The sequence below is a fragment of the Sphaeramia orbicularis genome, chromosome 15 (assembly GCF_902148855.1).
Source record: "Sphaeramia orbicularis chromosome 15, fSphaOr1.1, whole genome shotgun sequence".
NCBI lineage: Eukaryota > Metazoa > Chordata > Actinopteri > Kurtiformes > Apogonidae > Sphaeramia > Sphaeramia orbicularis.
Genome location: NC_043971.1, coordinates 26,558,584 through 26,573,982, shown reverse-complemented (window position 1 = coordinate 26,573,982; position 15,399 = coordinate 26,558,584). Strand labels below are relative to the sequence as shown.

At 38.8% G+C, this 15,399-nt stretch overlaps 2 protein-coding genes across 2 annotated transcripts; both read left to right on the top strand.

Annotated features, from left to right (window-relative positions):
* Positions 1 to 49: 49 nt before the first annotated feature.
* slc17a5 (solute carrier family 17 member 5) lies at positions 50 to 9,033 on the top strand. The gene is made up of 11 exons (XM_030155334.1): positions 50 to 262; positions 1,348 to 1,544; positions 1,887 to 2,120; positions 2,229 to 2,316; positions 2,549 to 2,635; positions 3,312 to 3,430; positions 4,099 to 4,257; positions 4,556 to 4,688; positions 5,920 to 6,067; positions 6,456 to 6,546; positions 7,146 to 9,033. Exons 1-11 carry the CDS (start codon positions 181 to 183, stop codon positions 7,281 to 7,283), a joined length of 1,476 nt encoding a protein of 491 aa, XP_030011194.1. The 5' UTR covers positions 50 to 180; the 3' UTR covers positions 7,284 to 9,033.
* A 1,642-nt stretch (positions 9,034 to 10,675) lies between these two features.
* On the top strand, positions 10,676 to 15,301 carry eef1a1a (eukaryotic translation elongation factor 1 alpha 1a). The gene is made up of 8 exons (XM_030155335.1): positions 10,676 to 10,798; positions 12,060 to 12,236; positions 12,397 to 12,576; positions 12,784 to 13,080; positions 13,289 to 13,439; positions 13,535 to 13,791; positions 14,137 to 14,371; positions 14,478 to 15,301. The coding sequence occupies exons 2-8, from the start codon at positions 12,093 to 12,095 to the stop codon at positions 14,600 to 14,602; spliced, it is 1,389 nt and encodes a 462-aa protein (XP_030011195.1). The 5' UTR covers positions 10,676 to 10,798; positions 12,060 to 12,092; the 3' UTR covers positions 14,603 to 15,301.
* Positions 15,302 to 15,399: the final 98 nt, after the last annotated feature.

Here is a 15,399-nt window from a genome sequence, read left to right as displayed (position 1 = left end):
AGATGCGTAAGTGACGTCACATCCGCCTCGAAGCTGCTCCTCGTCATGTGACGGGCTCAGCTTCCGGTTGCAGACTCAGCTGACTGAGAAGTTGCTCTTGCCGTCACCGTTGTTATTGTTGACGGTTTTGTGTGATGCAGAGAGTCGCCTCCTCCGGCTGCTTATTTTATTGAAGTGACCATGGAGCGGTACGGGACGGACACGGAGGGGGACGAGCAGGACACACCGCTGCTGCACAGAGGAACCGACAGAGTCCAAAGAGGTGAATATAAAATAAACCTAGGCGGGTGTTGGAGGAAGGGTTCATGCCAGGTAGCACAGAGGCAGCCTGTGTCCTAAGTCTTTTATATTATTTATTTAGAAAGATAATGCCAGTCAGCATTTCTCCAGGTTATTTCTACTTTAATTCTCATTGCTTTGAGTTAAGACTTTGTGTTTCATTAACCCCTATGACCACCCCACTTTGGAATGCAGTCCAACAACACGGCTACATCAACAACATGTTACTGTAAGAATAGTCTGAACAGAAATGTAAGATTAGTGGTCCAACAGCTGTAGATCCGCAAAACAAGGCTGGTGAAGTCAATGTGCAGCTCCATACAAGATGTCATTATAGCATGAGTCACGAGTTGTCAGCAAAGGACCTGCCCTGTGTCCACCTCATAACCCAGTCCTATCTGAACTACACACTTTATGGTATTTTTTATGTTTTCTCCGTTTGCCCACTCAAGTCAAATACAGTCATTTCAAGCTGAACTGAAACTTTGAACTTTAAAAACATGAGTTGTAATTTTGAGAAATGATTTTGCTGTAAGCTTGATCCAGTTATTCTTGTTTAACTATGGCTTATTGACATAAGCTTATTACTGTGATGTGTAACACAAGCAGTACAATAGCATGTGGATCATATTGTAGACATGGGAATATCTCACAGGTGCATGCACAATGTGTAAATAAATGTGGAAACTACTGTAAAGAAAAATCAAGTGGAAAAATGAGCTGAAAATTTTCTATCAGACAGAAAGAGTTGACACTTGTGTTTAACTGTCATCATAGTTTTTGTATTCAACACTGACGCTTGGTTTTATCTTCCTGTTCTGTGTACAAAGGTGTTTTTTTTATGTGTCATGAACATTGAGTTTCAGTCATTTTCCTGTCAGTAGATCACATGTTTACAAATCAATATTTGTCTTGAGAAAGCTATACTCATTTACAGATTTTATGTTTACACATTATGGTTACATAACAAAATTACATGATAATTTTGATCTGCTAAGTAGTAAATAACACATACATAGTAATGTGCCTTTTAAGTTTTATTATTCATATTTCTCTGTTATTCTGTAGCCCCAGTTTGCTGTTCTTCACGCTACGGCCTGGCCCTGCTCTCCAGCTATGGCTTCTTTGTGGTCTACTCTTTGCGTGTCAACCTCAGTGTTGCCATGGTGGACATGCTCAACAACACTCATCACAGCAGCATCAACCACAGCTCTTCAGTGTGTCCTGCCCATGCTAGTCCAACACGACCCCAACATAACCACACGGTGAGCAACACAGTATCCAAGTCTGAGTTTGACTTCATGTGTGAAATATGTCCTGAGCCTAAATGGTCTGTTTGTTGTCATATTTTTGTATATGTGCATCTGAGGTGTCATAAAATTTACTCAGTAATATGTAATGCTCCAGTCCCTGTGTGTGTTGACAGTATTTATCACAGTAAATTATTGACTAGAATTATACTAAATGCATTATATGAAACTGGACAGACATGGATGTAAAGTTAAGCATGACTGTTTCGCAGCAGCAAGACAATAATTCTAGTTTTGCTGTTAATGAGGCTCAAATTTGTTTTCACTTAACGTAGATTTGATGGATTGCCTCAACAGGCCAGTGTATACAACTGGGACTCTGAGACACAGGGTTGGATCCTGGGCTCCTTCTTTTATGGATACATCCTAACACAGATCCCAGGCGGCTACCTAGCAGGCCGATATGGTCCCAAATGGCTAATGGGCTTTGGAATTTTGGGAACTGTAGTTTTTACACTACTCACCCCTGTGGCTGCTGACCTGGGGGCCAGCTACCTCATTGCTGTCAGAGTGTTTGAAGGGATAGGAGAGGTAAGGAAGCATTGTCATTCATCTTGCACTTATTTATATACCAAAAAAAAAAAAAAATCAGCCATGTTAATAAATGGATGTTTGGTGTTTATGCACATCATTCTTCAGGGAGTCACCTTTCCTGCAATGTATACCATGTGGGCAGCATGGGCCCCGCCTCTGGAGAGAAGTCGATTGCTTACAATTTCATATATCGGTAAGCTGCAGTTGCAAACAAACACATGGAATGTAAAATGAAAGGCAGTCCTGTTCCTGCTGCACTTGACCAGACATTGCTGCTTAATCAAACCCTGGAAAGTGTGTCACATGACCACTTGTATTGACTTGTAGATTTGAATCACTCCTCGTGCAGTTGTCATTCAATACCTTCACCAGTGCATTCACATTGCGACGTATATACACTGTGGTGTCTTATTCTTTTACTGCAGGAGCCCAGCTGGGGACGGTGATAGCTCTTCCAGTGTCAGGTGAAATCTGCTTCTACCTGGACTGGACCTACGTCTTCTATATATTTGGTAAATTCCTTTGGTACAGTAGTGAGATTGTGTGTTCATTTCTTATCATTAATAGAGAAAAACAATTAAAAAAGAAAGAATTTAGTGCATAGAAAGGCTTAGATTTAATCATAAATACACGTCACTTCAGGAAAATGCTGTAAGTACAGTACAGAGGATTTTAATCTTGCCAAATTGTGAAAATATCCATTTACGATCTCAGCTGTAATTGAAATTTATATTGTTTTACTTACTGTTTTTCCACCTCACATTTGTGCCAATGTATTTGCACTCAGTTAGCCACTAGACTTGTAGCGTAGTGCAACAAGTATCTTATACTGCATCATCTGCTTTGTTTGCAGACAACAGTCTTTCTTAAGTTCCCCTTTCCTTGTTGGTTCGTGGAAACTGAATTATTATATTTTTAAGAAAAACTGCTGAAAAACTGAACCACAGCAAAGAGTTACCATCTACTTTTTATAGCTTGCCAGTAAAACTAAATTGCTCATATTTGTGTCAAACACACCAACTATTTTCAGAGCATAAAAGTTACACAAATACAATATGTCTGAAGTATAATTTCTGTGAAGATCACGTTTTGGAAATAAGAAAACACACCTGAGAAAAAATGAGATGCTATGTAAACAGGTCACCACTTCAGTGTTGTGAAATGAGTTGTGTGTGTGTGTGTTTCCAGGTGCTTTTGGGCTGGTGTGGTTTGTCTTGTGGGCACTATTCGTGTTTAATTCTCCAAACACTCACCCACGGATCTCGGAACGAGAGAGGCTCTACATCACTTCGTCGCTCAAGAATGAGGTAAGAGTTGCAGACATGAATGTTGCAGTACCTGAAAGGAGAGGAAAGAAAAAGTTTTATGGGATATCGCAGGATTATCTCTTAAGTATACTTCATGTGTGTTGCTGGAATGTGCACATGCATCGTCAAAAAAACAAAGCTGATAAGTATATGATATAGGTGGATCAATTTAATGCTCATTTTGTGGATCTCATTTGAGTTATAGAGTAGAAAACAGTGGATCTGCTTCTACAGGTTTGAAGAAGCCATTATTAATTCATTACATTCGTCTCATGACTTTACTGTAGGATATAACACTTCAGACCACACTAGTGTCTTATCTGATGATTTTATGCAATCTCAGGATATTGCGTCATTTTATTCTCTTATCTCTCTCACTCAGCTATTCAGTCACAATACTCACCAGGAACCCGCAATTCAAAGAAACAGTAAATATTCACAGTGGAAGTGGACATCTGTATAGAGTTGGATTATAGAGGCAATTGAACCTTGGTATCTGTATGATTTTTGTGTGTTGCTGGAAAAGTAATGTGCTTTTGTGTACTGTATCACTATATGTGTAAGAGATGATGACAGGACACTTCCAAGTCAACGTAGCCTGAAACAGAGAATCATATTAGACTGTTATAAACTCAGTATACCTTTTGCTTTCTCCATGTTGCGTCCAGCTGTCCACTTCAACCCACATTCCTTGGGGATCCATAGTGACGTCCATACCGCTTTGGGCCATCGTTGTGGCTCACTTCTCCTACAACTGGACCTTCTACACCCTCCTCACCCTGCTGCCAACCTACATGAATGACATACTGGGTTTCAGCATACAGCAGGTGAGGTGGTCAGTATATACAGGCCTCATGTTTGCTCTGTGTTAGGTGTTTGTAATATCACTGCTATTAAGTACATTTAAAGTAGGGCTGTCAGTTCATTTGGAGTCAAATATACATATAACATTAACTTAAGAGGAAACACAAACAACATCTTAAAAGTGCAGGAGCTATTGGAAACATGTATGACAGCCATATAATTATTATTATTATATTCATGTTGTGTGTGTGTGTGTGTGTGTGTGTGTGTGTGTGTGTGTGTGTGTGTGTGTGTGTGTGTGTGTGTGTGTGTCCACATAAGAACGGTATGCTGTCAGCTCTGCCTTACATCGGCTGTGCAGTGTTGGCTGTGCTGAGTGGTCAGATTGCCGATTACCTGAGGGAAAGCTGCCAGTGTCCCACCGTCAGAGTCCGGAAGGTCGCCTCCCTTGTTGGCAAGTTGTGGTTTTATCTATTTATGCTCGGATAGACCCTGGAAGAATCATCCTCTCATTGTGTTGGAGAGGTTTATTCGTGCAGTAGACGACTGTTCAAGTGATTTTAACGTCACAGACAAATGTCCACTGTCAGAATAAGATCACTAGAGTTTAGAGAAGTGAGAGGTTGAGGAGTGCTCCTGTTGTCTGTTGAAAACTTAATCCAAGCTGTTGTAAATTAGTCTTTTTTTTTTTCTCTTTTTTAATGTGTGATTTGACTGTAAATGTCTGAGGTGATGATGGAGGTGCAGATAATGATGACGACGACAGTAATTTATTCATTGACATATGAGTTTACTCCAGTTTGTTGATACATCCAGTCTTGATAAAATACTTCTGTTTCTGACTAATATCTAGCATACAACTCTTCTAATGTATGCTTGACATTTGACACCGAAGGAATTTGAAGTACAGCTGCTGTAGTTCAATTACAGGAAAAAAGAAAAGTTTTTATTAATTTACTCTCCATCCACTAATAGCTCCTAAAGAAATACACTTAGATCAATTTCATATGTCCAGAGACAAAAAACATACTCTAATAATGGATTTATATACTGCTTTTCCAGGCACCCAAAGCACTTTACGTTATTATATGTATGTTACTATAGTATTTATATCCAGGAATATGGATGTTTAATGTTATTTGTTTAATGTTGTAATATTCGAGTACAAATATCCATTAAGTCCACAAAACTTTGAAAAACCTTAAATCTCTTTTCCAAATATTTTGGTTTATTAATTTTTAACATTGGGATCAAAATTAAGGTTAAAGTTTCTAAGTTCTAGATGTGATAAAACTAGATTAATACTGCACAAAACTTTGGTTCCAACAAAAAAGGGGAAAAAAAGTGGTATTACCAATTATTTTAACACTAAGCAGCGACAGATGACTAGATTTATTACTTAAACCAGACTATGTTCTGTACTTGTATACTCTTTATAGTCTTTAAAGGTTATACTTAATGGTGAAGGTGTTTTCTGATGTTGGGGTCTTGTGTTATCCTATTTCAGGATCAGCTTAATTGGCCAAATATGTGAACACATACAAGGAATTTGGCTTTGGTTTTTGTTTGCTCCCAACGTACAATATCAACATAAACTCAAACACACTTAAACATAGACCTAATAGAAACAAACATTCGACAAGGACACCAATGGGTTGAAATTTACAGTGGATTTTATATTGTAGGTATGATTGGACCTGCAGTGTTCTTGGTGGCAGCAGGATACACTGGCTGCAACTACACTATGGCTGTGACCTTCCTCACCATCTCGTCCTCGCTGGGTGGTGTATCAGCGTCGGGTTTCAACATCAACCACCTGGACATTGCTCCCTCGTAAGAACTACTCTATAGAATAACCTGTGATAATATAAACTACACAGGATGACATACTTGTGCTGTACAAGTGACTCTCACTTGTGAGCTAAAAAGTGTAAGAATAGCTTTTTTTTATTCAAGAACGATTTTGATATATTCTGTCAAATTATGAAGATAAACTGTAACCTTGTATTACACTATTCAGGTATAAAGGGTAAAAGCTTAAGTTATCACTGTAATTTTATTTTAATTTCATATTACATTGAGATAAGATCCTATATTGTACCACTACAGAGGGTAGTTACTCATTTAATGCACAGATGTTTAGTATCTCCTCTAGGTGTGAAATGTTTATTGATTTCTTTGTGTTTTATATAAAACAGATACATTTCACCTATCTTTGTAGGTATGCTGGTATTCTGCTTGGAATCACCAACACCTTTGCTACTATTCCTGGCATGGTGGGACCGGTAATAGCAAGAGCTTTGACCAAAAATGTAAGAAACTAATATATGGTTACACCTCATAAAACATAATGATTTAATACAGAACTTAAAATCAAACTGCTCTGGATTTTGATTTTAATTGTAACAGTTTTGACACTAAAAATGCAGTTTTTCACAAGTATACAGCTGACTGTCACCTACTCAGAGATGTATTTAGTTGCTCTGACCTCTAATGTCCTTGAGATGACAGATGATTACCCTACTTTACCTTGACACAGCATTTCCTATCTTATTATTTCCATCCTCACAGGATTAAAATGTTTACGTGTGGCCACTAGGTGGTGCACTTAATCCTCTTTAACAATCCCACTTTAGCTTGTTACTTCCTTCTTAATTTGTCGGTTTTCTCTGTTTATTATAACGATGAAGATGAAACACTATACTGTATTGTAAATGCTTAGGATTTAGTCTAGTAGCCCTAATCAGTGACCTGCATCAGCAATGGTAATCAGGCAAAGACTGGAAAAAAAAAAACAAACAAAAAATCACATGAACTGAAGCACAAAACTAGAGATATGGTCTATGCAAATGTTTTGTCCAACCTTCTTTCTGTTCAATAGTCCAAACTAACTGTGCTGACTCTCCTATAGAACACCATAGAAGAATGGCAGATCGTCTTCTACATCGCTGCTACCATCAACCTCCTCGGAGCGTCTTTCTACACCCTGCTTGGCCAAGGAAAGGTGCAACCCTGGGCTGTCCATACATCATACTCTCATGGAGACTGAGGCAGGAAACTGAGCAAGAGTTGACCTTTGAAATTTTAAAAAAAGAAACAGGCCTTTTCTGGTATCTGCTAGTACCCCCAGCATGGGTAATGGATTCTCAATGATAGCCATGATATGTTTTAGGATGTTCTTTCTTGTGGCTCCAGCCCAAGGAACAAAACTTCTTTCAAAAACAGTTTGGCTCTGAATTTCTATTTCACCTCCCAAAATATTTTGCCTTCAGAAATTTTTCCAACACAAACAATAACAGCATTTATATCCACGAGAGAACAGATAATTATTCAAAAGTCTGCTGTGGATCTCGTGCTTTAACTGTAAAAATGGAAATCTAGTCCGTTAATCACCAAAGCTGACCTTTTAAGATGAAACTAGCTTATAGCCACTGATGCTAATGTGTTGACCTCCACAAATTAGGTATATGATAAAATACATGAATAGTTTTAGCTACTTATTCCTTTTGTTTTTAGGTTTTCCTGTTAGCCAGCTCACTCATCTCTTAAGGACAGAACTCTTGCATCCATTGCACTTTGTTTTCAGCAGAACTGCAGCATACATCTGGAGTTTTATTGCCATAATATCAGTTTACATATCTTTTTCAACATGTCTGTAGAGTCTGGGATTAACAAAATCAAGCTACTTTGTAACAATTATATAGTTGTTGCAAATAGGTGTTTTAAGTGATTTTAAAAATGTCATCATGCCAGTCTACACAGATTTATGTGAGTGGTTTGGGAAAAGGCTTTATATTTAAGCTTCTTAATGTGATTTTTTTTTTTTTTTAATTTTTAATTTTCATTGTACATGTAAATACATGGAAACAAAGGGAGCATTTATTTGTAATTATTTGTAATGTGATGCAGGAATTTTTCTAGTTTCTAGTCTTTTTCTAGTTGTGCCCATCTCATTGTTTTATGTAAATCTACAATCATGTGGAAAACACTGGTTAATACATGTCATCAACTTGAAACACTAAGAAGAAAATGGAAGGAATCGGCTTTGAATATGTCCCTGGTGGACAAAGCCTCTATTTTTACACAGGATTTGCACTTTGTGTCAATTCTCAGGTATCTTTAAGACTGAAAATAATGTGCATTTACTTTTTACAGATTTGCTGAAACTACCACAGTGAAGCATATACCTTTAAGATATCAGCCTGATTATATACACAAATTGGCTCCTCATACAGTCAGAAGCTAAATTTGAAAATGGCTTTTAGCATTTTTAGATTTTTACCAGGTTGCTCAAAGTATCCTTGTCTCAAGTATAGTAATATGTAGCATATTCAGTCATACTGCACCTAACGTGTGTAAAAAAGGAAATACACAATTAAATGTGAAATACAAGCTAAACATTTTATCTTGATTGTAATTTCTGGCAACAAGTAGTTCCATCGTCTCACCTTATGATGTATTGCACTTGTGCCTTATATTACATGAGCATAAACATGCACCATATCCTTGGGTCATTCCATTAGTTACGGTTTTTATATGTTGCTTTAAACATTAAAGAAAAGGGAAACTTGTCTCTTACATAATCGGTAATAAACTATGTAAAGGGTAGCCTACTCAGTGTCAAAAAACCCCCCAAAACAATCAATCCTGGAAACATTCCAGAAAAATGTCTTAAATCTGTTATATACTGTAAATATTTAGACATGTTCCATGCTTAAGCTATGTCATGTTATGAATTCATCATACTGTACAGTTGCTGTCATAGCCTTGTTAAATAAAAAGTGACCTTTGTTAATGCATTTCTGACTAATTCTTTAAGCTCCTGTTTAAACTGTAACAATAAGTTAAACCCAATTTACTTGTATCTGCATTAATTACAATTTACAGTCAATAGATAATCTCATGCATTATTCATTTTATCTGGGAAATAACCACTAATGACTAAAAAAACCACTACAACTTTAAGTACATTGAACTGTGTGTATTGTTGCCTCAGGGTGTGATTCCAATAAATACTCAAATACGTTGCTAAAAATAGATTTAACTTCTTCCAATCTATTTATAACCACTTGGAAAGAAGGCAGAATGTGCTGCAAAACAGCAATGGAGAAATAAAAGAAAAAATGTCAGATCTCAGGCCGAAAACCAACAAAATGACACATTTTACATTGGTTTTCTTCTAAATCCTGTTAAGATCCACATGAATTTCATTCTGTACTTGGGTCATACCTAAAAATCACCGTCTGGATAGGAAGCCATCTCTGACTATTACCTTTCCTGTAGATGTTTATAGAGTGAATGTTTAAACAACCTGATCTAAAATGGTCATTTATTCTGGATGGTGACAGGTTGCTCTCTCTCTGCCCTGCCCTGTTCTGTGGACAGTACTATCTAGTGATAGTGAGCAGACAGGCGTACAGACAGACAGGTGCACTATTAAGAAGTTAAGGGCTTCAGGGTTAATTTTAATCCAACTAGGGCGCGTCTGGAAAGGTGACCGCTCCACCTGCTGCACGCTGTGGACAACTCACTTCATTTGTTCCCTACCTGAATCACACACACCTTTTTAAAATCCATAATAATACTAGCAAATTAGGCTACTGGTATCATTATTATTATTATTATATATTTTTGTATTATTACAACAATTATTTCCCCCCTCACTCCCCCCTGTGTCTCTTTCACTTTCATTTACACCCCCCTCTTCCCCATCACCCCTAACCAAGCTATATTGTTTAGTTGCCATTTACATTTATGATCCTTTTCATTGTAATATGATGTTGTCGCTGTTGTTGTTTTTGGTTTATTTTTTTTATTTGTTGGATTTTCCCTTTATGTGTTGTTTTTTCTGTCCACATTGTCTTGTTAACTATCACTAAAAAAATAAAAATAAAAAAAAAAATCAATGGAAATTACTCTAAACCTTAAGTAATATCAACAAACATCTATGTCACAGACTGGAGCCCTGAAATTGCTTTAAAGCGTAAATAAAATGCAATCGTGGACTTACACCTTACAGGTAATGTCAGATGATGCTGGTAACAATAATCAAAGCCAGAAACCTAATTATTTACTAGTAAGTATCAGTCATATTATGGCATAGTGTATAGATATGATTAGACTAGGAAGGTTATTATTGTTATTAATTATATTAATTGTACTTCTTCTCACTCCTTTTTGAATATGTATTATATGTCTTATGTTTAAGTGTTTTGTTTATTTATTTTCTTCTGTTTGAGATTCATGTTCGAAATAAATACATCAATCAATCAATCAATGCACCACAGCAAAAAACAAAACAAAACAAACAAAAAAAACTTGACGGCGTTATTTTGGGATGAAACAAAAAAAAAAAAAAAAAATGCAGACTGATTGTACGTGTTTCGTCGCTCACAGAAGAACTTGTTTACGGTAACTTTTCCCGGTCCCTAGTTGTGATGCTGTGGAGCTGCGAGTGCGCGCAATTACGCAATCCCCCCGCCTGCCCGGTGCGCTATAACCGGATCAGCGTCTCTCCTCAGCCTCTCTGGTCCTGCAGCCGACCTGACACCGGCCAGATCTCAGGTACGACACGGTACATGATAAAATACACGGAGGGGATGCGTTTGACTGTAAATGTTCCTTTAGGTGCTCTAGCCCATTTGCGCTGTCTGTCGCGGCTGTTGCCACGCAGTGTGTGTTTAGAATATTGTTGATGCAGAAAGGAGGACAGGCAGCTGGGAGCTAATGCGTACCCAGGCGTCCGTAAGCGGACAGATGATAGAACATGGCGGAGAGGTTGACATTTTCGGTAAATCCTCCAGACATAAGATTAAACGCATTATTTTTGCTGAGGTTCTCACATTCTATGACGTTTTCCTTAATCTCTTGTACATTTGCAGCGCAATGCGGCAGCTGTCAATGGCGTTAAACTCGGGGAATTGACTGAATGTGCGTGGACTAATAGTTGTGTGCCCTGGGACCGAGTCCACCTGAACAAGTCTAGTCAAGATCATGTTACAATGGGATTAAGACACTGGCCTTTCTACCTGTCGTTACCAACACAGAGACAATTCCAAAACCCTCTCCCCTCAGTATTTAGAAGTAAAGTGTGTGACCAGTGTGGAAAGGTGTCTTGTGTTGAATGTGATGAGCCTGGTGTGTTTACAGTAGATGTAAAACTGTGTCCTCTGCGTTCACCTGTGTGCACAACACTGCGGTGTCTGACAAATGGCTGCTACACTATCAAATGCTGGGATCCTGACAAAATGGTGGATTCTGTTTTGGAGTGAAGCTCAACTAAGTCTGTGGCTGTAAAATAAAAGGGATGTTGCTGGTAAACATAGTGTTGTTGTTTTCTTGATATGTGTGTGTGCAGGAAAGAAGGAGGCGGTGAAGACAGGGGACAGGGATGTGAAAGGAGAGCAGGGGTGTGGATGGATGGATGGAGAAACAGAAGGAGGGGCACTGGGTTTTGTGCTTGGCGCAGTTTAGTGGCCATCGACACATCCCTAATCTTATGAGTCTATTTCAGTGTTGGTAAACTTAGTCACACATAACTCATTTAGACTAAAACAGAAAATAATCTGTATGGGTTAAGACTTAAAATATACTAGTCTTGTCTTTTTTTTTTTTAAATGTTTCTGCACCTGTCACTATGGATCATAAACCACTGAATGATCTGAACCCACATTCTTCATTTGGTTTTCTGCACATTCTGAGAATATTTTGTGAGGCATAACAGTATCTGTTAACCAGGTTAACTAGTGCATGAAAGGATCTTTTTTCGTTCCCCGTGAGCCATCTGTGCACCATACTAACTGTAACCCAACACTGGTCTCAACAGAGCATCTCGTGACTTCAGCCACTGACAGTCACCATGGGAAAGGAGAAACTCCACATAAACATTGTCGTGATCGGCCATGTGGACTCTGGCAAGTCCACCACCACAGGCCACCTCATCTATAAATGTGGGGGCATTGACAAGAGAACCATCGAGAAGTTTGAAAAGGAAGCAGCAGAAGTAAGTAGATACATGCCACCCCCTGGATCCTACAGTGAAAGTAAACACTGAGAACCAGTACACAACATTGTTATATCACTATGATTTAAGAAAGGTAATTAAAAATAAAGTATTAACTCAAGCAAACTAATGAGACAGACCTATTCCACTTATTCCTCAGATGGGGAAAGGATCATTCAAGTACGCCTGGGTGTTGGACAAGTTGAAGGCAGAACGGGAGCGTGGCATCACCATTGACATCTCACTGTGGAAGTTTGAAACCAGTAAATACTACGTGACCATCATCGATGCCCCGGGTCACAGGGACTTCATCAAGAACATGATCACAGGGACCTCCCAGGTCTGTAACCTGAGGATGCTCAGCAGCTCTGTGTAGATGATGCACAGATACTGTATGTGGTCATTTCTAATAGCTTTTGTTGGTTTCATGTAACGTCAAAGATGAGTTACTGATCAAATATCTCAGACTTATTATAACCAACTTCTTCTACTACCATTATATAATTACCATTAAGCTGATTTTCTTTCAACTCGACTGCACCTTCAGGCCGACTGTGCTGTGCTGATTGTGGCAGCGGGTGTGGGAGAGTTTGAGGCAGGCATCTCCAAGAATGGACAGACCCGAGAGCATGCCCTTCTTGCCTACACTCTGGGTGTAAAGCAACTCATTGTGGGCATTAACAAGATGGACTCCACTGAACCAAACTACAGCCAGAAACGATATGAGGAAATCGTCAAGGAAGTGAGCACCTACATCAAGAAGATTGGCTACAATCCGGACACTGTTGCCTTTGTGCCCATTTCAGGCTGGAATGGAGATAACATGCTTGAGCCCAGCCCTAACGTAAGTAGAACAAAGCATAGGAATGCAAATCCTATATGTGTAAATAAGATGCACACCCTCTAGAATTTGACTACTGATTTGTATGGCTCCTGAGAGGGATGGGAAAATGTAAGTTCAACTGGGAATGTTAATGTCAAATCAACAATGAGTAATACTCCACTCACTTCTTTATCATAATCATGTGCTTAAAATTATATATTCTTTTTAGATGACATGGTTCAAGGGTTGGAAGATCAATAGAAAGGAAGGCAATGCATCAGGGACTACACTGCTGGAGGCTCTGGATGCCATTCAGCCTCCCACTCGTCCTACAGACAAACCTCTGCGCCTGCCTCTGCAGGATGTCTACAAAATAGGAGGCAAGTAACACAATGAATTTGAAACAAGAAGTTTTCATCTCTTTTGGAAAACAGGAGTTTTATTGCAATTTTTCTCTTGGACTTCTCTTTTCCAGGCATTGGAACTGTACCTGTAGGCCGTGTAGAGACAGGAATCCTAAAGCCTGGCATGGTTGTGACCTTTGCCCCTGTCAATGTGACTACTGAGGTCAAGTCTGTAGAGATGCACCATGAGGCACTGACTGAGGCCCTTCCAGGTGACAATGTGGGCTTTAATGTCAAGAATGTGTCTGTGAAAGACATTCGCCGTGGTAATGTAGCTGGCGACAGCAAGAATGACCCACCACAGGAAGCTGCCAACTTCACTGCTCAGGTAAGCAATACAAAGGAACTAATAATAGAAATGAAATGTCAGCATGACTAAACACCTTCAGAAATAACTTGTGCCAACAAGCATATTTTTAAACCAAGAAAAGTCATGTTTAAATGTTTAGACCATAATTCTGATTTATGATTATATGATTGATTATAATTTTTACAAAGATGTAGAGTTTAATGAAATATAAATTTGTTCAGACTGAGCAGACTTCAATTAACAAACCAATCAGTCATATCTGCTAAACAAGCTTATATTAGAATACCTACAATAGTCCTCTTTGACAGTTCTGAAATAATCTCTCTATTAATAGGTCCTCCATGTTGACCCTTTGCTTTATAGGTGATCATCCTTAATCACCCAGGCCAGATCAGTGCTGGTTATGCTCCCGTGCTGGACTGCCACACTGCTCATATTGCCTGCAAGTTTGCAGAGCTCAAGGAGAAGATTGACCGGCGCTCTGGCAAGAAACTGGAAGACAACCCCAAATCCCTGAAATCTGGAGATGCTGCCATTGTGGATATGATTCCTGGCAAGCCTATGTGTGTTGAGAGCTTCTCTGAGTACCCCCCATTGGGTAAGTGTGATGACAGTGGGTTAAAGAAGTTTCTGAAAATTTAACAGCTTCATTCATTCCCAAAACATGGATGACACCATCGCTATCCTTCTTTACTACTTTGTAGGTCGTTTTGCTGTGCGAGACATGCGTCAGACCGTAGCAGTCGGCGTCATCAAGGGTGTGGAGAAAAAGGTTTCCACTACTGGTAAAATTACCAAGTCTGCCCAGAAGGCCCAGAGGAACAAATGAATGTTGTGCTACGCTGCCGACCCTACGGTCTCCCAAGGCAGGACATCAGTTATCCACCTCCATCCCACGATTGGCTGTTTCAACCTAATAATCAAAGACTGGTTAATCATCACAATGCATCGCAAAAGCATTCGAAGGAAAGAACAACGTTAGATCTCCTTGATGTGGCACTCCTGACTCCATTTCAGTGGTTAGACTACCATTGCATACAATGTAATGTAAACCAGTAGTTTTAAAGGTGTACTGTTAATTTGATTCATGACAAAACCTTTCTGTGATACTAAGATACTGAACATCAAGACATTCAGAAGTATGGTAATTTATCACCTCTATCTCTCTGGAGTGCAGTTACTGGTCTCTTTACATGCTACATGTTGTCTTGCTTTTAGTGTTTTGTTGCAACTACATAGTGCTCATTAGGAGCCTATGGCAATAATTAAAACTATGTTCTTCTTAGAATTAGATGAATAGAACTTAGTGATTGGTTGTGTGTAAGCTCTGACAAGCATTTACAAGAACTGGTCCAAGTTACTCCTTTCATAAGGACTAACTAGACCACTTAATCATTCTTGAAGCACTTTGATTGGCATTTTGCTACCTTTGCACTTTCACTAGAGAAGTATAAAATTGGCATAAGCTACTGCACCTTATTGTAAAATGGCATGAGCCTCTTTGCAACATTAAACATGTTACAACCAATGTGCCTGGCTGTGTTTAGTTTTTTGTGTGTAATGAAAATATAAGAGCAACAGATTCCTTAATCTTTAGTTATCATTCCTCTGAAATGAAACTGACAA

Coding starts and splice junctions, on each gene's coding strand:
- slc17a5 (XM_030155334.1), top strand. CDS start 181: ATGGAGCGGTACGGGACGGACACGGAGGGGGACGAGCAGGACACACCG. Junction 2,636..3,311: donor CTACGTCTTCTATATATTTG/GTAAATTCCTTT, acceptor GTGTGTTTCCAG/GTGCTTTTGGGCTGGTGTGG. Junction 6,068..6,455: donor CACCTGGACATTGCTCCCTC/GTAAGAACTACT, acceptor CTATCTTTGTAG/GTATGCTGGTATTCTGCTTG.
- eef1a1a (XM_030155335.1), top strand. CDS start 12,093: ATGGGAAAGGAGAAACTCCACATAAACATTGTCGTGATCGGCCATGTG. Junction 13,792..14,136: donor CTGCCAACTTCACTGCTCAG/GTAAGCAATACA, acceptor TTTGCTTTATAG/GTGATCATCCTTAATCACCC. Junction 14,372..14,477: donor CTCTGAGTACCCCCCATTGG/GTAAGTGTGATG, acceptor ACTACTTTGTAG/GTCGTTTTGCTGTGCGAGAC.